This window comes from Rhinatrema bivittatum, chromosome 2 (genome assembly GCF_901001135.1).
Source record: "Rhinatrema bivittatum chromosome 2, aRhiBiv1.1, whole genome shotgun sequence".
NCBI lineage: Eukaryota > Metazoa > Chordata > Amphibia > Gymnophiona > Rhinatrematidae > Rhinatrema > Rhinatrema bivittatum.
Genome location: NC_042616.1, coordinates 65,708,518 through 65,731,615, shown reverse-complemented (window position 1 = coordinate 65,731,615; position 23,098 = coordinate 65,708,518). Strand labels below are relative to the sequence as shown.

Below are 23,098 nucleotides of genomic sequence, written 5' to 3'. Positions count from 1 at the left end.
ACAGGCTGGCAGATTTTTTTTTTTGGGGGGGGGGGGGATTTTTTTATTTTTGGTGCCTCCAACTTAATATCGCTATGATATTAAGATGGAGGGTGTACAGAAAAGATGTTTTTTTTCTGCTTTTCTATACACTTTCCTGGTGCTTTCTAAGATTAACGCCTGCCCTTGGGCAGGCATTCATTTCTGAGAGTAAAATGTGCGGCTTGGCCGCTCATTTTACTTTCAGTATTCCGGGGTAACAACTAATAGGCTCATGAACACGCATTTGCATGTGATGAGCGCTATTAGTTTCGGGGTGGTCAGCCATGCGTTTTCCACACACTATTATCCCTTACAGTATAAGGGGGTAATAAAGGGCGCGTCTAAAATGCGTGGCCAACTGGGGACTAAACGGTGCGCTCGGCTGAGTGCACAGTACTGAATCGGCCTGCTTGGGAGGGCAACGTTCATGTTCCTCCATGGTTCTGCAGGCCCGTGAGTACTTTGTGCTTTGTATTTACAGGCCTACAAGCTAATTCTCAAAGGGAAATCTCACAGAGTTTCTGACTGAAAATCCTGCAGCAGGCCAGCACTGTGGGGATTCTTTACCCCATGCAGTTTGCAGGTGCAAAGCACATGAGGGTAAAGAGAGTGCAGGGATCTCAAAATGAAGTCCCTGCATGCACTTTACAGGGCCAACATTAACCCTGCCCCAGACACTACCCTCCCCTGCCCCCACAGGGATAACTCTATACACAGTGAACAACTGCATAGAGGCTGGGCAATTTTTAAAGGGGTTTTTTTTTTCCAGTGGGTAAATACCCATTTATTTGCAAAAAATTGCCCTCAATAAATATAATTAACCTCTATTATTTAATTTCTTGTAATCTGATTGCTATCCTAGTTAACATTATAATAAATGAAGAATTTAAAATGAACAATCTTGAACAATCAGATTAATTGTTATGGGCAAAAAAACAGATTGCTTTTAATTGCTTTTTGTTGGCAAATTTTTTAATACAATTCCCTTTGGCTTCCTACCACTACTACAAACTTAGCAAATAACGGAGTAGGTTGACAGAAGATCAAAGGTCCATTGAATTTTACCTTCTTGGCTCTCGGAAAGGACCTATTTGCAATTTTTTAAAAGTAATTTAAATGTAATCAGTAGTCACAGTAATAGATTACATTCTAGGAAAATAATCAGTAATGTGTAGTTTTCCAAGTGAGCAGATCGGTAATTAGTAAATCATTACTTCTCTAATATGATGTTGGCAGCCCTGACTGAGGTTGGCTCAGAGAATCCCAAAGGAGATTTAGCAGTAATAATTAACTATTATCTTTTTTTTTCTAGGTGAAGGATGCCATCAAGTTGTTTATTTTAAGGAACAATAGTACTGTTCTTCTAAGCAATAATTTAGGAAATTGAGGGCCAGATGTACTCGGTTATATTTCTCATAGACACAAAAATGGGAAAAACCCTTTAGCACATCTAGCCCTGAACTTGAAAGCTTGAGTTCCAGTCCCACCCAAAAATTACATCACTAAACTCCCCCAACTGTTTTTCTAATTTCTACATTAGAGGGATCTAATGGCAAACTACAATTTAGGGAAATACTTAAGATCATTTAGAAACTTAGATAATACAGAACATTGCAGCCAGCATTGTAAGAGGTTACTTATCTCTCAGGGTTAATCATCAAGCCTTGGAAGGGCTATAACAACGTGTAAAACAGCATGCATATTGCACAGTATAGCCCTATCACAGTGATATCGTGTGATATCCGCAGTATTTTGCAAAATCCAGCCCAGATTCCCTCCCACATTACAATGAGCTGCTTTGCATGGAACTTGAATGCATGAATTTTGCAAGTCTATGCGAAGCAGTTCATTCATCGGCAATCTGATATAAATAAAATAACACGGCTGACAGACATTTGTCAGCCGTGTTATTATAGCTACACCTATTTGAAAAATGTTAATCTAACGCGGGAGCATTGAGATCCTAACTTGGGTCCCGATGCTCCCACGTTAGATTTAAAGGGCCCGCCCTAAAAAAAAAAAAAAAAAAGGTGGCAAAAAGGCAAAGAAGTGTGCAGGGATCAAACCTGACTCCCCCCCCCCCCCTCCTTATCCCAGGGTCAACACTCAAGGTTTTCCCCAGCAACCAAAGTTTAAAAACAGAAGCAGGTGGTCGCATGATGATGGTTCCCCCCCCCCCCCCCAACCTAATCACCAAGTTGGCCATCTCACCATTCAAAACAAATAATGGCCAACAGATCTCCCCCGGACCCCAAAACTAATAAAAGACCTTGTCAGTGTATCGCGAACCCCCTCCCGGACCGTCCAAGGCTTTGCTCCAATCTCTGCCAACATCTCTCTGCCTCTTCAAACAACTGAGGCTGCTCTTGCTGCTGCTGCTGTTGCCGCCGGTTTCGCAGCCCTGTCAGGCCCAGGAACTACCGCGCCGCACCTTTCCCCCCGCAGCTGCTGTCGACCCCATTTTTGATTCCAGTTTGCATGTATAACGGAAAATACAGCAAGAGACCGTCAGCCAAGACGAGGATAAACTACCCTACAAGAGAAGTAGGAAACTGTAATAATCAAAATGTAATCAATATCCCCATCAATAATTTTCCATCCATGAGTGACTGTCTTTTACTGACGTTCTTCTTAATTAATGTGCAATCGCTCACAAAAAAAAGTCAGCTGTTATTTCTGATGTATTACAAGATCACTGCCTGGATTTTGTCGCCATAACAGAAACATGGCTGAAAAATACAGACTCGGTAATCATGAACCAAATTGCTAATGGAAACTATGACACCTTTTCCATACCCAGGCCACAAAGTAAAGGCGGCGGTTTAATGCTTATTGTTAGAAAGAAGCTAGGTCTGAAAGTTATACCAATAAGTCAGATACATATGTTGCGGTCTCTGGCGCTTCCCCTTCGCTAGGTCTGAACAGTGCCTACCTCCGCTGCTGGAAACACCGCGTTCCGCGTGGCTGGGACCCCGGCGGCGCTGCCTGCTCCACGTGGCGGCCGCCATTGCTTGCCCGTCTCCCCGCTGCCTCGCGCGCGCGTGAGGACGCCCACTTTGTGCGCACAGCTCCCGGAAGTCTGGCCCCGCCTGCGCTGATGACGTCACGCCCTAAGCCCGATATAACCGGCGTCTGGACTCCTTCTCCTTGCCTTGCAACGAGGTTCACTACTGCCTAGTAGTTCTGAGTTGCGCTTCGTCTGTTCCTCGTTCCTGACTTGACCTTTGGACTGCCTTTGACTTCGCTTCAGCCTGCCGCCTGCCTCTGACCTTGGTTCATTCCCGACTTCGCTTCAGCCTGCTACAGACTCCATTCCAGTCTACAGCCTGCTTCAGTCCACAGTCTGCTACAGACTCCTTTCCGGTCTACAGCCTGCTTCAGCCCACAGCTAAATTAATGATGCTGAAATGCCTGAAACCCTTATTATCGCAAAATGATTTCGGAACAGTCCTGCAAGCATTTAATCTTTGCAAGCACAGACTATTGCAATTCTTTACTTCTAGGTTTCCCTGCCTCCTCCATCCGGCTTTTACAGGTCCTGTAAAATGCAGCGGCAAGAATCTTAACAGGCAGCAGAAAAAGGGACCACATTACCCCCGGTCCTGTTCAATATCTTTGTGAGTGACATTGCGGACGTGATAGAAGGTAAAGTTTGTCTTTTTGCGGATGATACTAAGATCTGCAACAGAGTGGACACACCAGAAGGAGTGGAGAGAATGAGACGTGACTTAAGGAAGCTGGAAGAGTGGTTGAAGATATGGCAGCTGAGATTCAATGCCAAGAAGTGCTAAGTCATGCATATGGGGAGTGGAAATTCGAAAGAATTATATTTGATGGGAGGTGAAGGACTGATGTGCACAGAGCAGGAGAGAGACCTTGGGGTGACAGTGTCTAACGATCTGAAGTCGGCGAAACAATGTGACAAGGCGATAGCTAACGCCAAAAGAATGCTGGGTTGCATAGAGAGAGGAATATCTAGTAAGAGAAAGGAAGCGATGATCCCCTTGTTCAGGGCCTTGGTGAGGCCCCACCTGGAGTACTGTGTTAAGTTCTGGAGACCATATCTCCAAAGGGACAGAGACAGGATGGAGGCGGTCCAGAGAAGGGCGACCAAAAAGGTGGATGGTCTTCATAAAATGACTTACGAGGAGAGATTAAAGAACCTAAATATGTATATCCTGGAGGAGAGGAGGAGCAGAGGCGATAATATTAAATATCATTAAAACCTTTCAGATACTTGAAAGGTTTTAATGATTCATGGTCAACAACAAATCTTTTACAATGGAAAAAAATCAGTAGAACCAGGGGTCACGATTTGAAGCTCCAGGGAGGAAGGCTCAGAACCAATGTTAGGAAGTATTTCTTCACAGAGAGGGTGGTGAATGCCTGGAATGCTTCCAGAGGAAGTGGTGAAGACTAAAACTGTGAAAGATTTCAAAGCGGCGTGGAATAAACACTGTGGATCCATAAAGGATAGAGGATGGGAATGAAGAGTAGAGCCATGGGGGTGGCTTGCTGGAATGTTAACTACTACCTGGTGATTACTATCCTTACTCAAAAAAAATCCCTTGCACGGTTAATGCAACCCCAACATTGATCTCTGCTTCAACGGCAAAGGAAAATATGGAAAAGAGGATTTGCATTCAGATAATAACCAAAAAGGACTGAACTTCACAATCTGGGTGAACAAATAAATGTGGGGGTAGTTGCTTATTACGGTGGTTACTACCCTAAACCAATTAAGCCTGATACATCACTTTGAATGCATACACAGCGTTGCTCTCTGCTTCTACAGCAGGGGGTAATGTGGAAAAGAGGATTAGCATTCAGACAACAACCAACAAGGACTGAACTCCATAATCTGGGTAAACAAATAAGCGTGGGGGTAGCTTGCTTATTAAGGCGGTTACTACCCTAAACCAATTAAGCCTGATATATCACTTTGAAAGCATATATAGCGTTACTGTCTGCTTCAACGGTAGGGGGAAGTGAGAAAAACAGGATTTACATTCAGACATCATCCAACAAGGCATCGATCTTTGCAATCTGGGTAAACAAGCATCAGGGTAACATGCTTGATGCGGCGGTTACAACCCTTAATCATAAGTCTTATGCTCATTCTTGATGCAACTCCAACATTACTCTCTACATCAATGACAGTGGATGGCAGGAAATTTGAATCAAACAGTTACCAACAAGAGCCATGTAGTTGGTGGTTGGTGAAACAGATAAGTATGGGAAAATAAGTGTGGAAGCTTGCTGGGCAGACTAGGTGGACCGTTTGGTCTTTTTCTGCCATCATTTCTATGTTTCTATCTTGATAGCCCTACATTGGCTACTTATTGAATCACGGATTAAATTGAAAACACTCTGCATTTTGTACAAACTAATACATGGTGAGCAAGTAGACAGGCTAAATGCAGCCATTAGGCTGCACGTGCCCAAAGAAATTTACGATCTGCCAATAAGGGATTACTGTCAATACCCTCTGTTCATTCTGCGCATTTGAATCAAGTCAGAGAAAGAGCTGTGTCATTAGCAGGGCCCAAACTATAGAACTATGGAACCAACTAATCTGAGGCTATTTCTTTTAGTCTCTTTTACTTTCAGTATTAATGTATATTTTTAGTGTTTAAGTTATTGATTTTCTTATCATTCATTTTAGTCAATATTTATAATTATTGTTGTTTTATGCATAAGTGATTTTAAGATTGTATGTTTTATCTTTTGCACTTTTATAATTTGTAAACCGATGGCTCGTCTTAGTGACGGTATAGAAAACGTGATAAATACAAAAATAAATAAGCAAATAAATAAATAATTGGTTTATAATGGGAGGGTCTCATAATCCTGCCAAACCTCACTACTTCAAAATTGCAAAATCCTCCCTAGCTCTGAGCCTGGTTTAAAAATTGTCACTTTTTTTGTATTTATAGGGAAGTGTTCACCACATATCAAAGGCAGATTGAAAAGGTACAATTCTACCAGGGACCTGAGGTCAAACCAGGCCAGCTTATTGTGTTTTCTTACACTGCAGGCAATTCATCATGTTTGTCTGAGGTTGAGAGCTTTCTTCACTGCATTTCCAAAATTGTGTAATAGCCTCCGGAAATCCAATTAGAACTCAGCTTATTGACTTTCAGGAAAAAGCTTAAAACTTGGCTGTTTCTGGCACTATCTTTAACTCTGTAATGGAGCACATGTGCTGATTGTCTGTTAAAGGGTTTTATTTTAGATTTTTGGGTATATTGGGGTATGTTATTGAATGTTGAACATGTTTTGAGATGTATAGCTTTATAGTTGTTGATGTATGATTTTTGTTGTACAAAACTTTGAGTGATCATTTTGATCTGGAGAGGGTATAAAAATAAATAAATAGCTCTTTGTATTATATGGGCCAAGAACCTTTTTGCCTCACTTCAGCTAACTGTAATTGTAAAGATGTAATAGCATTGTTTATTTTCATATTTGGAAGATATCAGGTGCTGAAACTGGTGACCTGGCTTCCCACTCCAGAGATGACTCTGCCTAAGTCTCTGCATTGTAATTGTAGAGTGCACTGGGATCACATTTTGATTAAATGCACACACACACACACACACACACACACACACACACACACACATCATTACATGGCTAAGCTTTGTCTTTATCCCCAGTAGTCTGTTCTTAGCCCAAGATTTGAGTCTCTGATATCACGGGCTTATTTATTTATACGATTCGTTTTATGATATTGGAATAACTTGTATACTAGTATCATTGTAATTACTCTATTCTGATGCTCTGTTACTGCTTCAACTTAATCTGCTCTTCTGAAGCTCTGTTTCCAATCAATGGAACTGCTCTTTAGGAAGCATTTACTGTTCAATGTATTACTGTTCAACTTATTCCGGACTGTTACTGTTCAATGTAATTGCTCTCTTCTGAAGCACTGTTACTGTTCTTTTAATGCCCTTTTTTGAAGCATTGTTACTGTTCAATGTAATCCGAACTGTTATTGTTCAATGTAATTGCTCTCTTCGGAAGCACTGTTACTGTTCAATGTAAACCGAACTGATTTGTAACTTTTTACAAGAATTTCGGTATATAAAATTGTTAAATAAATAAATAAATAAATAAATAAATAAGCTACTCATTTCTCCTCCTCACCCCCTGATGTATGCAATGCATATATGCTGCACACCTGTTTAAAACAATCACATTCCAGGACTCCCAAGAAAATGAAACAAAAGCAAACAGGTATATTAACATAAGAAGGAAGTATTAATAGACTCTGTGTAGAGTATAGTAAGACCTTTTAAATGTCTCATAAAGAACTATGCAGTGCTGCATAAAATAACACAATGGAGCTTATCACTTACTTGCCATGAGGTTTTCCCCATGCAAAATCCCCTTCATAAAGAGCATTCTTGAATCTGCACTCAGTTTTGAATGTGTAGGTCGAGAAACGACAGACACAGGGATCCAAACTTTCTTCGCTTTTACTCCACAAAGGGAAATCTCTCTTTCCGTTTAGTCTCTGGCGAATGACTTGATTCAGTTTCCAGTGCCAAGTAGCCTTTGTACAGATATAATTGAAAGAAAAGTGTTAACATGATATACACTTCCTAGTTGCAGGTTGCCCTGGTATGTTGCACTGAACTTTGCGTATAGACAGCTGAGGGTTATATTATGTTATACTTATATACCACCTGTCTCAAACTAAAATTTTACCAAAAGTGGTTCACATCAAAACAAAATACAATAATCAAATGTACCAAATGTACTAAAAGTAAATAGAAGGTGTAGAATATCGCTCATTATGCAACACGTCAATTGTGCTCAGCTTGCTGAACAGGATATTGTGATTAGTTGGTTCCCCATCCTGAAACTTGCTGCATCCTATGGGCTAGCGAGGTGTGGTTTGGGCATGCTGCAGAGGGTGGGAGAGATAATTGGAGATTTGGAAGCAGTCTGTGTGGGTTTATGGAGCAGTCTGTCAGTATGGAACAAGTACAGAGGAGCCATCTCCCTTGCTGACAGCAAAAAGGGTCCTGAGGGAGGCAATGGTGAACAACTCTGTTGGACTCTTCTTCCAAGAGGATCACTGCTACTAGAACTTCATGGGAGAATTTTAAAAGCTATACATACGCCAAAGCCAAGAGATTTGCATGCTTATTGGCCCAGCGTGTGACAATACACATGGCACATGCATATCTCCTGGTACACAAGTAAACATTTTTTTTTCATAAAAGGGGCAGGGCACGCCATGGTTTGAACAGGGCATGGGCGGGGCATGGGCATTCCAGGAAATATGAATGAAACCAGCACGGAAGTATTTACACACACCAGCGTGCCGGGGTTCCTATCCACGTAACCTTACTGCTGCTATGGATGGCATGTAAGTCATGAAACATAAAAAACTAGGATAGTCAATGGAGGGCAGATTTTTAAAAGCCCTATGCACGTAAATCCAGTTGGATTTACGCGCGTAGGGGGGGTTATGCGCGCCGAGCCTATTTTGAATAGGCCCGGCGACACGCGCAAAGCCCCGGGACGCGTGTATGTCTCGGGGCTTCAAAAAAGGGACGGGGCATGGGCAGTCTGGGGCGGGGCAGGGGCAGGACCGAGGCCTCCGGCACAGCGTCCGTTCCAGGGGATCGTGCGCCGGCTGCTGGCCGGCTCGCCCAAGTTGGCGTAATTTACTAAATAAAGGTGGGGGAGATTTAGGTATGGCTGGGGGGGTTAGATAGGGGAAGGGAGGGGAAAGTGGGGGGGGGGGGGGACGCCAAAGGAGAGTTTCCTCCGAGGCCGCTCCGATTTCGGACCGGCCTTGGAGGGAACAGGGAAAGCCATCGGGGCTCCCCTAGGGCTCGGCACGCGCAAGGGGGTGCACAAGTGTGCACCCCCTTGCGCGCGCCGACCCCGGATTTTATAACATGCGCACAGCTGCGCGCGCATGTTATAAAATCGGACGTACACTTGTGTGCGCCGAGTAGCACGCACAAATGTAGGCCGCACACGTAGGTTTAAAAATCCGGCCCAGGGGTTTTAAGGGTTGAGGCTGATAGGGTACAAGGGAGGCAAGTTAGCTAGGGGGTTTAGGCATTTATCTCCTTTACTGGGGCGAACTGGGAACAAACGGGGGAAACAGGTAATTGTGTTGCAACGTGTATCTTCTAAAATCCCCCCACTTACACAATCGTGGCAGCACATGCGTGCATCAATGTAAAATTGTGCGCGCACACGTACAAGCATATAACCTATTTTATCACAGCACGCATAAACGCACGCATGTTATAAAATTGCTGCGTCCATGTGTGCGAGCCTGGAAACATGTGCTCCTGTGCGCAGGTCTTAAAATTCATCCTTCAATGTGTGAGCACTGGAGGGTCCCTCCCATTAACAAGGTGAATGATGGAACTTGAATTCCAAAATCCAGGGAGGAAATTGAGTGCTGGTGTAGCACTTGGGAAGTTGCTTATTATCTGTATATGCAATTGAAATTCCTAGGCAAAAAAAAAAAAAATAGAAACTGAAAACAAAGATCCTCAACTATAAGTTAGAGGAAAGGAGTTATGAAAATAAAATCAGACGGTTCTGGAATCTCTTTCTTGGATCAGTCTTCTGTTATATAAGCTGTCTGGCATCACAACTAAAGCCATAGAGGCAGGGATGATAACTTTTAAACCGGCGCACAGGTGCACATGTGCACGCATTTGTTGGCCTGCGCCCAGGCTTTTTTATAACATACATGCGTATATGCTCGCATGTTAGAAAATAGCCTGGCTGCACACACATGTACTTATTTTTAAGTGGGTGCAAGCCTGTATGGGCAAACCCACTTTCACCATGTAAGTGGGGGGATATTAAAAGGGACATGCGCCAACGCATTTGTCAGTTTGCCCAGTTCATTCCCAGTTTGCCCAGTTAACAGTAAGGTCCTCAACCCCCCCCCCTCCCCCACCGCTGGTTTGATAGCCTGTACAACCCCCAGTTACCCCAGACCCTTTCAACCCCTCCGAAATGGCTTGTTATTTTTATTTTTTGACTTATACACCATCCATAGCAGAAGTAAAGTCACCGAATACGGGGCCTCGGCACACGCTGGATCGTGGAAGTATTTACTCAGAAATTTCTGGTTAAAGTCCCGAAATGCCCATGTACCACCCAGACCATGGGAAGTTCCAAGATGTGTGCGAGGTGGCGTTTGCGCGCATATCCAGGCTAAGAGGGGGTGCTTTACAAGTTTTTCTCTGTCTCCATCTGCTGGAAGAGCGGCAAAACCCAGCAGTCTGGACTGATCCGGGTACGTACTGAGAATGTCCCATTCCTCCCTTGCCACCTGATCTGAAAAAAAGGCTGTCCTGGGGACAGATACTCCCTTCCTCCTTCCCCATCTCAGCAGTCATTGCCACTCCCCCTCAAACCTGTCTACGAAAAACAAAAATAGAATTTAAGTAATAAAAAACTTTGCCAGCAGGGAGAATCTCCCTCCCTCCTTCTTTACTGCTTGAAAATAAAGCAACCCAAGCGTCTCCCGTCCCTTTTATGACCCCTTGACTAAAAAAAGGATAGTGTTGGCTGGGGATCTCTCCCTTCCTTTCTCCTATCCAAAATATGTCAAATCTTAGCAGGTTGCCTTACCCACTCAGCAGGGCTTTGGACATGGACCTTTGATTTAAACTTGATCTGGTGGCTCAACGTGACACACAATCGGTGGGTGTCATTAATTTGTCATTGCTCTCAATGACAATCCTGGAGTTGGACATTTCAAAAACACAACTAACTCCTACCCTGAAACCTCATCTATCCTAAGCCTTCTCTTTTCCTACATAATTTCCCCCACTGTGCTTATTGTCCTAGTCTTTCTCTTAATCATTTTTACTTTCTCCAAAATGTCCTCTTCTGTCCCATTACTTCCAAAGTTTGTGCCAGCTCATGAGATTCACAGTTTCCATAAAGGAATGTTAGTTGCTAATCCACATTGTGCCAAACATTTCTCTGAAAGATAAAGACAGAAGGATGAATCCAGTGCAGACGTTCAGCACTGTAAAGTTTATGACTCTTTAGCCCTCCGGTGAACCTGAACAGCATTAGCACTTCTGCACTACAAACACTAACCTTTTGTTCTGGTTCTTTGGAAGAAAGTACAAACTCCTCTTCTGGTGTGATGATACGTAGAGAATGGCTGCAATGTTGGGGGAAAACACAAAACTGATCAAAATCTTTAGCTACCAATAGTATTTGCCTCTATTCATTGCTGCTACTACTACTACTACTACTATTACTACAATGTAACATTTCTATGGCGCTACATGACACACACACAGTGCTGTACAAACATACAAAAAATACAATCCCTGTTGTAATAAGATAAACATAAAGGACAAGGGACTTTGGGTATATAATAAAGCAAGACAAAAAAAAAAGAAAGTTAAGTTAATAAGGCTAAAAATAGACAATCAGGCCTAAGATTTAAAAGCAGCTTCAAAAAGGTGGGTCTTTAGAAGGGATTTAAACAAGGCAGCAGAGGGAGCATGATGCACCAGTTCAGGAAGACTATTCCAAGCAGGGAGCGGCCAGATGGAAAGCACAGAGTCAGGAACTGGCGGTAGAGAAGAAGGGAACAGATAGGAGTGGCTTGTCCGATGAGCAGAGTACTTGACACTTCATGCAATATCACGTTCATGATAAATGAAGTAACGTAAGATAAAAAAGAAAAAAGGCCCTTCTGTGTATGACCCAGCTTTGCCTGTCACTAAGGGGTAGATTTTCAAATGCCAGCACTCGTAAATCCCGGGGTTTACGCGCGTGGCCGGGCCTTACATGCGCCGGGCCAATTTTCAAACAGCCTGGCCACGCGCGTAAACCCCGGCACGCGTGTAAATCCTGGGGCTTGAAAAGGAGGCGGTCCAGGGGGCAGGGCGGGGTGGTCTGGGATGGGGCGGAGCTTGAGGTACCTGGCACAGTGGCCAATTGCCACTGTGCCAGGGGATCGTGTGATGGAAGAGTGCCGGCGCACGCAACTTGCTCCTGGCAGGAGGCAGGAGCAAAAGGTGAAACATTAAAATTCGGGCTAGTTAGGATAGGGATGGGGGAGGGCAGGACAGAGGTAGGGGAAGGGAGTTTAGGCTAGGGGATTGGGAAGTTCCCTCCCAGTCCGCTCCTTAATTGGAGTAAAAGGTGAAACATTAAATTCGGGCTAGTTAGGATAGAGATGGGGGAGGGCAGGATAGGGGAAGGGGAAGGGAGTTTAGGCTACGGGGTTGGGACGTTCCCTCCCAGTCTGCTCCTTATTTGGAATGGACTGGAAGGGAACTGGGGAAGGCCCCGATGCATCGCCGTGTATAATTGCAAAAGTGGACCCCCCTTGCACGCACCGACTTGGCATTTTATAAGATACGTGCGCCAGCGCGCACATGTTATAAAATCATGTGTCCATCTAGCACGTGCACACGGACGCGTGCACGTAGGATTTGAAAATCTACCCTTAACAATTTAACCTAGTGTTGCATTTTCGGCCTCTTCCTATAGCTTTAATCCTGCCTTTTTGTGGGAGGTTTCTGGGCATGCTCAGACTTCAGAGGGAAGAGATACAGGCAGAAATAAGGAGCTTTTGTGACAGGGTCTTTCTGCATCCCCAGTGGATTGATCTAGAAGGAGTAGAAGCGAGAAGAGACTTTTGGTGGTTCTCTGCTCACCAGTTCCAGAGGAGTTTTGTAGAGCTTTGTCTGCTATTTGCCTCATACCTGGAGGACTAATCAGAAGAGAAAGAAGGGAGATCTTTGATCTTGGACAATCTACTGAGAGAATGTTCAAGAAAAGAAGAGTTTGGATTTTGTCCGGTCTGGAAGGAAGGGCACCCCCTTGGTATGCAGAAGGGCTGGGTCATTGATTCCTTTTGCCCAAGCATCAAGCAAAGTGCAAGGGTAAGGAAAAAAAAAGAGATTTTTTTCCAGTTCAGTTGGGTTTTGCAGAAGCTGGGTTGGAGTCTGAAGAACTGTTTGAAATTTTGAGAAGTGTTTATATTTTTGAAAACTGTTTTGACTTTGAGAACTGCATTTGAAGTAGGGTTTTTTTTCCCAACTTTATGACCAGCTCATGCTGGAGCTACTTTACACTTCATAGGGAAGGACTCTTAAGCATGAATGTGGTGCTGTTACGATTCCTCCTGAAGCTGTGCCACAGGAGGCCTCTCACCTTTCTCCGGAGGCCGCTCCGAGGCAGGGGCCTTGCCTGGGCAGTTGTCCAGATCCTGCTCCACGACCTGGGAGGCCTTCGGTGGTGTTCGGGGCCTGCTCGAGGCCTGCTCTACTGCAGCCTGGACGTTCTGGTTTGGGCCACGCCCTTCTCCCTAGGGGCAGGCCAGCGTCTTCTCTCCAGTCTTATAGGGCTAGCAAGGGGCAGCCCATCTGGACTCCTCCCAGGGAGTTGCCTGCATACAGCAGTATAAAAGGATCTTCACTTAGTTCCTTGTTGCCTTCGGATCAGATGCCATGCTCATCCAGGTTCTCCTGTGCCAATCCAGGTTTCCATTGGTTTCTTATATTGATGGCTCCATGTCTTGTGTCTGCTTGTTCCTGGTGTTTCAAGATTCCACTCCTGTTTCAGTTGTTCCTGCTCCTGAGTTTTCCGAGTCCTCTGATTCTCCAGTGCTGCGAGTCTGCCAGATGACTTCCTGAGGGTAAATCTGTGAGGTCGGTTCCTGTTCCTGTCGGATTCTCGTCAGACTGGGTTCCTTCCTGCGCTGGTCCCGCTCCTGCGGGTGTAGGACAGGGTAGTCCGTGACCAGACCAGTGGTACTGGCTGTGTAGGGTGCCCTGAGGGACAGTGCCAATGTCTAATCCTCCCAAGTCCTCGTCCTGACCCTACCCTATGTCTACAGTACCTTGTTCCAAGTCTTCGTCTTCAGTGCCTTGTTTTGGAGCATTATGTTTAAGATCTTCGTCTGCCCTCATCTTCTGTCTGGCCTGCCGCATATTGCTGTTACCCAGTGGCAGGTCCGAAAGGGCTTGGAACAGTTGGAGGACTGTTCATTGACCAACACTATGTTGCTGGTCATTCTGAGGCGGGCAGGTTCGGTTGAGGGTTGGACCTTCAGTTCTTGTCCTTTATCTTGTCCTGCTCTGGCTACCCATACTCGCACCAGCTTACCTCCCATGGTGTGTCTTGGGGCTCCTCCCTGAGTCGTGCCATGGCCCAAGGGCTCACAACACCTGCTTTAGAGGTGACCGCGCTCCTCACGCTCGTAACAGGTGCAGCTTGGACAGTAACGACTGTGAGGAACAAAATGGTCAGAGAAACAATGCTTTTCCTTGTTTTGATATTTTTTATGCTATTTCTTATTTTTTTCTATACTTGCCTGGATCCTTATCTTTAAGTTCAAGTAAATAATTTTATTTTGAACACCATTCAAACTATTGTTCTATCTTTATTCCTTCTCCTTTCCTGTTGCTTGTGGGTGAATGGTCAGTGAATGAATCTGGCAAGGGTTATTTTTTATCCCTGGGTCCTGCTATTGTCCCATCTTAACCTCCCAAGCCCAGTTAGGCATCACCTCCGAGAAGTGAGAGTTGGATTTTCTGACTGCCCAGGGGCCAGAAAGTTAATCTTTCCTCCCATCCGGACTTGGACCTGGACCCGGACCCGTAACATCCTTGGATGAAGCCGCACAGCCATACAAGGTGTTATGAACCCTCCTGTAGCGGTGCTACGGAAGGCTCCTTACCTCTTCCTGGAGGCCGCTCCAGGCCGGGGTCTCGCCTGCGAGCTGTCCAGGGTTTGCTCCAGGGCCTGGGAGGCCTTGATGTCCTTGGGGCCTGCCTGAGGCTGCTTGTGTTTGCATGGACTTCCTGGTGTGAGCCACGCCCTTCCCCTAGGGGCCGGCCCGCAGCACTTCTCCGTAGTTGTAGGGCCAGCTAGGTGTGGGCCTACCAAACTCCTCCCAGGGAGTCGCCGGTCTGCAGCCCTATAAAAGGACTTCAACTTCATTCTGTCTTTGCCTTGCATCAGCGTGACTTCCCTCTGGAGGCTCCCATCTGCCAGAACCTTGTAAGGTTTTCTGTTCTTCGTGGAGCTCCTCGTCTCAACTGCCTTCATACCACGTCTTCCTCTCTTGATGTTTTGCCTGAGGTCCATGACCATGTCCTGATGTTCCGCCATGATCTTCCTCGCCCTGATGTGTCTGCCTGCCAGGATGTTCTTTCCTGCGTCTTCGTCATGTGCTCCAAGCCTTCTGACCTGTTGGGCCTAGGAGTGGCCAACAGGTGGGATCCGTCCCTGTGCCCTGGAGCTTCTGTTCTCGCCAGCCATGGGGGAAGTTTCAGATGACACCGGCTTTATCATTGAAGTTCCTTCTTGCCTGGGTCTTCCCTGTGCGTGTCTCGCTCTCCTGGGACAGGGTGGTCCGTGACTCAGTCCTGTGGGTGGGCTGAGTAGGGCGCCCTGAGAGACAGTGCCAATGTCCTCCTGCCTTATGTCTTGTCTTGTTTGGATCAAGTATCTCGTCATGCTTGTGATGCCGTCGCATCAACCTAGTCTCGTCCGAGATGCTGTTGCATCCATCTTAGTCTTGTCTACGTGTCAAGGCCTCCGTCTGCCCTCAACCTCAGGCCAGGCTGCTGCTCCATGCCGATTCAAACGGCAGGTCCGAAAGGGCTCGGAACAGTTGGAGGACCGTTCCCCTACCAACATCACATGTTGTTGGCTCTGGGAGCTTGCAGGCCTGGCAGAGGGTAAGACCGTGTTCAGCCATGCTGGAGCATGCCGTCAACCCTCGGCTCGGTCCTGGACGCGTCTGGGGTCGGACTGAGGCCCAAGGGCACACTAAACACCCGCTTCTCAACACAAGGGACCAGCTACATGTGTATTGAGCGATATTTTCAAATTATTCTCAGCAAGAAATACTGTTTCTATATCAGAAGAGTTACTGTTGCCATTATTTTTTTAATTCTCCAAGCTTCTTTCCTGCAATTACTCTGAGCTTCTTGGAGAAACCATATTTGGTACAGAGCCACAAATTACATCATATGGAATGCATCTGATTGGGTCAAGCAGCATGCAATATCCTTTGTGGCATTATAGACAACATTGATCAGTCGGCTTCTTTGCAGTTAATTTTGATTCTCTTTCTAATATGGCTGATTCCAAAGGTTCATGGGAATTGCAAGGCCACAGCTTAAATGTATTTAAAAAACAATTTAGGTAGACATTTTCAGACTATTTGCATTGAATGAAGTCCATACGTACTTTTTATCCATGGAATTTCTTCCAAATTTCAGAGTGAAAGTACCACATGTCAATTTGGCCAAAACTGGCATGCAGAAGTTTGAGGGTGAACAGCAGTCTGAGCGTCAAAAGCTGTGAGCTCACCAATTGTATTGGTCTCAGTACAAAACTCATTTCTGAGAGATTTGAGATGCTAGAAGCATGTGTAATGCAGCCATTGTGATGCCTCCATTTCAAGGTATTTATTGTAATTGTTTCTATTTAATTTGTTATCCACTTAAAATGCTTTCACTAATATAAGTGGAATATAAAACTTTTTAAATAAATAAAATAAATGAGATGGCCACAAAGGATTTTTAAAAAGACTTCCAGGGGTGATCCGAGAATTAACAGACCAATGAGCCTGAGTTAATGCTGGGTTGAAAGTGTTCTAAACAATAAAATTAATGAACATATGGATAGACAAAGTTTAATGGGACAAAGTCAACATGGATTTAATCAAGGGAAGTCTTACCTCACCAATTTGCTACAGTTTTTTGAAGGCATGAATAAATATGTGGATAAAGGTGAGCCAACTGATTTAATGCATCTTGATTTTTAAAAATTGTTTGACAAAGTCCCTTGTGAGGAAATGAAAAAGTCATGGGATAGGAGGCAATGTTCTGTTGTGGACTGAGAACTGGTTAAAAGACAGAAAACAGAAAGTCGGGATAAATGGTCCATTTTCTCAATGGAGAAATGTGAGTAGTGGAGTGTCCCAGGGACTGCGTTTTTTAACACCTTCATCACTGACTTAGAGATGGGAGCAATGAGTGAGATGATCAGATTTGCTGCTGATACAATATTATTCACAATTCTTAAATCACAAGAGGATTGTGAGAAATTGCAAGAGGACATTGCAAGACTAAGAGATGGAGCATCCAGATGGCAGATGACATTTAGAGGTAGATTTTAAAAAGCCTATGCGTAGGTGGGGTTACTCGTGCCGGGCCTATTTTAGAAAGGCCCGGCGACGCGCATAAAGCCCCAAGACACACATATGTCCCGGGGCTTCGAAAAAGGGGCGGAGCAGGCAGACTAGGTTGGGGCGGGGTCAGAGGCTCCCGGCACAGTGGCCATTTGCTGCTATGCTGGGGGATCACGTGCCGGCAGGCTGCCGGCACGCACAACAGGTAAAAGAAAGGTGGGGGGGGGGGTCTAGGTGAGGGCTAAGGGGCAAGAGGATTAGGGGAAGGGGAAGGGAGGTTAGGTTAGGGGGTTGGGAATGGGGGACAGCCACAGGCGTCGGCGTGCGCAAGTTGCACAATTGTGCATCCCCCTTAAGCACACCAACCCCTGATTTTATAACATGCACGCACCTGCGAGCGCATGTTATAAAATCGGGCGTCCATGTGCTCGCGCCGGGCAGCGTGTGCACATGGACGTGTGCACGCAACCTTTTAAAATCTACCCCTTAATGTGGACAAGTGCAAAGAGATGCATGTAGGAAAGAGCATCCCAAATTATAGCTAAACTGCAAGATTCTACTTTGGGAGTCACTACCCAGGAAAAGGACCTAGGTTTCAATCATGGATAAAATGTTGAAATCCTCCGCTCAGTGTGCAGGGGCAGCCAGGAAAGCAAATAGAATGCTAGGAATTATAAGTAGGAAAGGAATGGAGACTAAAACAGAGAATATCATCCTGCCTCTGTATCTCTCCGTGGTGCAACCACACCTTGTGTACTGTGTGCAGTTCTGGTCACTGCATCTCAACAAAGACATAGCAGAACTGGAAAAGGTACAGAGAAGGTTGACCAAAATGATAAAAAGATTTCCCCTGTGAGGAAATGCTAAAGAAGTTAGGGCTCTTCAATTTGCAAAAGAGACGGCTGAGGAGAGATATGATAGAGGTCTATAAAATAATGAGTGGAGTGGAATGGGTAAATGCAAATCAGGTGTTTACTCTTTCAAAAAGTACAAAGACTAGGGGACATTCAATGAAGTTACTAAGTTATACATTTAAAACAAACAGGAGCGATTTTTTTTACTTAATGCATAATTACACTCTGGAGTTCATTGCCGGAGAATGTGGTAAAAGCTGTTAGTGTAGCAAGGTTTAAAAAAGGTTTGGACAAGTTCCTGGAAGAAAATCCATAAATAATTAATAAGGTGGAATTCCAGAAATCCTGGGATATGCAACATGGAATTTATTGATCTTTTGGGATCCTGCAAGGTACTTGTGACCTGGATTGACCATTGTTGGAAACAGGATGCTGGGCTTCATGGACCCTTGGTCTGACCCAGTATGACAAATTTTATGTGGAATGGACAGATTCTGGTGCCCTTCTAAGTCAGGGCATTCATATTCATCCCTGCAATTTGAAAATAGATGGTTGAAAGAATGTACTCATGTTGGTTTTCTGCTCGCCTTTCATCTCACTGTTATTTATATCTTTACTATGAATATCATGTAACAGCAGTCATGTCTTGTGACATTTTTGAAAGGGGGTCAAAATAGTTATATTCCCCCACATTCTCTGTCATAACATTGTCATAGTGTTCTTACCTGTTTGGACTTGATTTTTCTATGGGCATGGAGTCAACCCATACTAATTTCAAATCAAAGCTGCGGATGTCATTCCCCTGAAAAATTAAGCAAAAACAATTGATGATGGTGGTTGTCTAACATTTGTTTTAGCAGACATTGAACCACAACTTATGAAGTGAACCATTAGTCCCTACATTTCTAGACCACCGCTCCAGGCAATAAATATGGGAAAGACAATTTTCAAAAACCATACACCCAGGTAAATACGGACATACCCAGGTAAAGGGCTGTCTGAAACTTGCCTGCCCACTACATGGCTAAAATGCATGCATTGTTCCACAACACAAGTGTTTTTTACCTGCATTGAGGGGAGACACTCATGGGGCATGCTGAGGTCAGGGGAGGAATATAAGATGTGCAGATTGCATTTTCAAATCAACATACACTATTTCCAGTGGAAAAAGTAGCTGCAGAAAAGCAGGTGCATAAGTCAGCAAGCACTTTTTCCCCCAGGGCAATTTTGAAAGGGAAAATCATGCACATACTTTCCCTTTGAGAAATGCTGCCAAACATATGGGTAAAAAGTACCCGCAGACTTTACATCAGTGTCAATAATTAGAAAATTTCCCTCACATTGTTTGACTTCAGGTTATTGCATGTGCCAGACTGAATGTTTATTTATGTATGCATGCTTCGCAGATATTAGAGTGGACTGGGATGAAACAGGGGCCAAGTCACCCAGTATTAGATTTACTGGACAGTTTCTCTCCTTGAGTGTGATAGCATTATTCAATATATTAGCCCAGCAAGGTGTAAGATAGACTAGGCAGCAGGATTTACTACAGTGCTGACAGTGTCCCATCCTGTACTCAGCTATAGAATTCCCAGCAACTTAATGCCATAAGATAGATTCCCATTAGTAGAGATCTAGTGAAGACCTTATTTATTTATTTATTTATTTAAGGTTTTTATATACCGGCATTAGTATGCAAACATCATGCCGGTTTACATTGGAACTAAAAAGGAGGAAAGGAAATACAATGAACAGGGGTATTGGGAGGGGGGCATAGCATAGGCTGCAGAGGAGATAAGTGATTAGAAAGATTAAAATAAATGTGCCAGGCTCTCAAAAAATGTAATATCACATAACAACCAAAAGGAAGGCCTATGCCCAAGCTTTTAATTTTATATTTTCATCCATTATTTTACTAATGTAAAATACTGACATATGGTAGAAACAGAGGAAATTATACTCCATCTTTCCAACTATATGACACTAAGGGCCGGATTTTAAAAGGGTTACACGTGTAACTGGGTCTATGTGCGCTGGGCCTATTTTAAAAAGGCCCGGCGACGCGAAAAAAAGCCGTAAGTCCCGGGGCTCGCAAAAAGGGGCGGGGTGTGGGCAGGGAGGTCCAGGAGCGGGGCAAGGGCAGGGCCAGGCTCCCGGCACAGCAGCCATATTTGCCGCTGTGATGGGGATCGCGTGCAGGGCTGAAGTAAGTTTTGAAAGAAAAAGAAAACATCAAAAAAGGTAGGGTGGAAAGGGTGGGAGAGGTAGGGGAAGGGAAGGGAAGGTGGGGTGGGGAGGAAGGGAACGGGGGAAGGCAGCACGGCTCGGAGCAGGCTCGGCATGCGCAAGGTGCACAATTGTGCACCCCCTTGCATGCGCCGACCCCGGATTTTATAACATGCACGTGCCTGCATGCACATGTTATAAAATCGGGAGTACGTATGTGCACCGGGTAGCGCGCGCGCACATGTACGCCGCGTGCGCTGCTTTTAAAATCTACCCCTAATAGCTCCAAAACAAATGATACCTTCAAGAGCATATAGTTTGCAAAACTATAATTGATGCATTAAATAGTAAACCAAAGAGGCCAATATTTAGCGCTACTTAGTTGGATAAGTAGGAACTTATTTGGCTAAGTGATGGTGGCTGAATATTTGATCTGTTCAGCGGCGATTATGTATCCAGATAACTATCTGGCTAAGTAGTTAGCTGGATAAGTGGAGGGCGGGATATGGCAATTCAGGGAGGAGCTACTTATCCGGCTAACTTAGCTGGATAAGTAACAATATTCAAGTTATCTGGTTATGTTAACTGGATGAATTAGAGCTGCTCAATAGCAAGTCTAAAGTTAGCCAGAGAAATCTTAATATCTCATGTAAGTTAGCCAGGTAAATCTTATCTGATTAACTTACTTAGCCATTCATCTTTGAATATATATTACAAAATGCCTTAGAGCAATGGTTCTCAACCCAGTCCTCAGGACACATCCATTCCATCTGATTTCTAGGATATCAACATTAAATATGCATGAAATAAATTTTCATACCATGGAGGCAAAGCATGCAAATGTATCTCATGCATATCCTTTGGGGCCGATTATACAGCTGAGCGCAATGTATAATCCGCACTCCAACGTGGGTTAAAAAGGTCCTAATCCACCGCCTAATGCAATAAGAAAATTAGGTCTTACCTCCGATAATTTTCGTTCCTGTAGTACCAAGGATCAGTCCAGAATCCTGGGTTTTGCCTCCGCACCAGCAGATGGAGACAGAGCCATCTGCATACATACCAGGGTGCCACCCACAGCCTGTCAGTATAACGTAATGTCAAAGCAGAAAACCCCTGAAACTGAACATTAACTAAACCCCGGAAGGTTAACCGGAGAACCCTGGGCTCACTGTCCCCAACGAGAGACCAGCCCCAACAAGAAAGCTAAACATATAGCAACCAATCTGTGTAGAGCAATCCCCCAATATCCTCGCAATTAAAAACACAGTGGACTCTCCGAAACTGAGAAAGTATTGAGGGCGGGACTCTGGACTGATCCTTGGTACTACAGGAACGAAAATTATCGGAGGTAAGACCTAATTTTCTTTTCCCCGTACGTACCGGATCAGTCCAGACTCCTGGGATGTACCAGAGCTGAGATTACTTTGGATGGGATCCGGAGAGGCCCGCTCTTAAAACGCCTGTGCCGAAATTGCCTTCCAGTGAATCCTGGACATCCAGACGATAATGACGCACAAAAGTATGCAAGGATTTCCAAGTCGCAGCCCTGCAGATCTCCTGTGGAGAAATCTGCATACACTCCGCCCAGGAAGCTGCCTGGGAACGCGTCGAATGGGCTTTGAGACCCTGCGGTACAGGTTTACCACAGAGTAAATATGAGGAACCTATGGTCTCCTTCAACCAGCGGGAAATATTGGTCTTGGAGGCCATATTACCCCTTTTTGGGCCCTGACAAAGCACAAACAGGTGATCCGATAAACGAAAGTCATTCATCACCTCCAAGTATCGTAGTAGAGATCTACGGACATCCAACTTCTTCAGATCCCTTGAAACAGGATCCGCACCCGGGAGATCCCCAAAAGAAGGAAGCTCCACCGACTGATTCAAGTGAAACGAGGAAACCACTTTCAGGAGAAACGAGGGAACCGTGCGCAGCATAACCCCTGCTTCCGAGATCGGCAAGAAAGGCTCCCTCAGGACCAAACCTGAAGCTCTGACACTCTTCTGGCAGACGCGATTGCCACCAAGAATACTGTCTTCAAAGTAAGATCCTTAAGAGTTGCCCGTTTTAGAGGCTCGAAAGGAGGAGCACACAGGGCCTTGAGAACCACGTTCAAATTCCAGGACGGGCACGGAACCTTCAAGGGTGGACGCAACTGATTCACCCCTTTCAGAAACCTGTTCACATCGGGATGCGCCACCAGGGTTCTCCCCTCAAACAACCAAGAGCCGCTATCTGTACCCTCAGAGAACCACAGGATAGACCTTTAGCTAAATCATCCTGTAGAAAAGCCAAAATAGCTGAAACGGATGCCCGGGTAGCGGGAATCGAACGCTCAACACACCATGATTCGAAGATCCTCCACACTCGCACGTACACCAACGAAGTTGACTTCTTTCGCGAACGCAACAAAGTAGAGACCACTATGTCAGAACAGCCTTTGCTCTTTAGACGATGCCTTTCAAAAGCCATGCCGCTAGACAGAAGCGATCTACCTGATCGAAACACATGGGTCCCTGATGGAGGAGATCCGGTAGATTCGGAAACCTGAGCGGCCCTTCCACAGCTAGGTTGAGGAGATCCGCAAACCAGGGCTGTCTTGGCCATTCGGGAGCCACCAGAATGACCTCGGATAGATGGGCCTCTATGTGCCACAGGATTCTGCCGATCAGAGGCCAAGGAAAGACGTACAGGAGAATCGACGCGGGCCATGGTAACACCAGGGCATCCACTCCTTCTGCCCCCGTTTCTCTTCGGCGGGCAAGGACTTGGCATTCTGGAACGTCGCCATCAGATCCATGGCCGGCGTGCCCCACC

The 23,098-nt window shown here is 45.1% G+C and overlaps 1 protein-coding gene across 5 annotated transcripts in view; it reads right to left on the bottom strand.

The window, feature by feature from the left end:
* The window catches only part of ALS2CL (ALS2 C-terminal like), a 297,669-nt gene that overhangs the window by 157,301 nt on the left and 117,270 nt on the right, over positions 1-23,098 (bottom strand). For all 5 annotated transcript variants that reach the window (XM_029588275.1, XM_029588272.1, XM_029588276.1 and 2 more), the window contains exons 9-11: positions 18,777-18,853; positions 11,125-11,191; positions 7,383-7,579 (exon numbers count right to left, since the gene is read on the bottom strand). In XM_029588275.1, the coding sequence (XP_029444135.1) occupies positions 7,383-7,579; positions 11,125-11,191; positions 18,777-18,853 (341 nt within the window). The remainder of the gene's footprint in view (positions 1-7,382; positions 7,580-11,124; positions 11,192-18,776; positions 18,854-23,098) is intronic.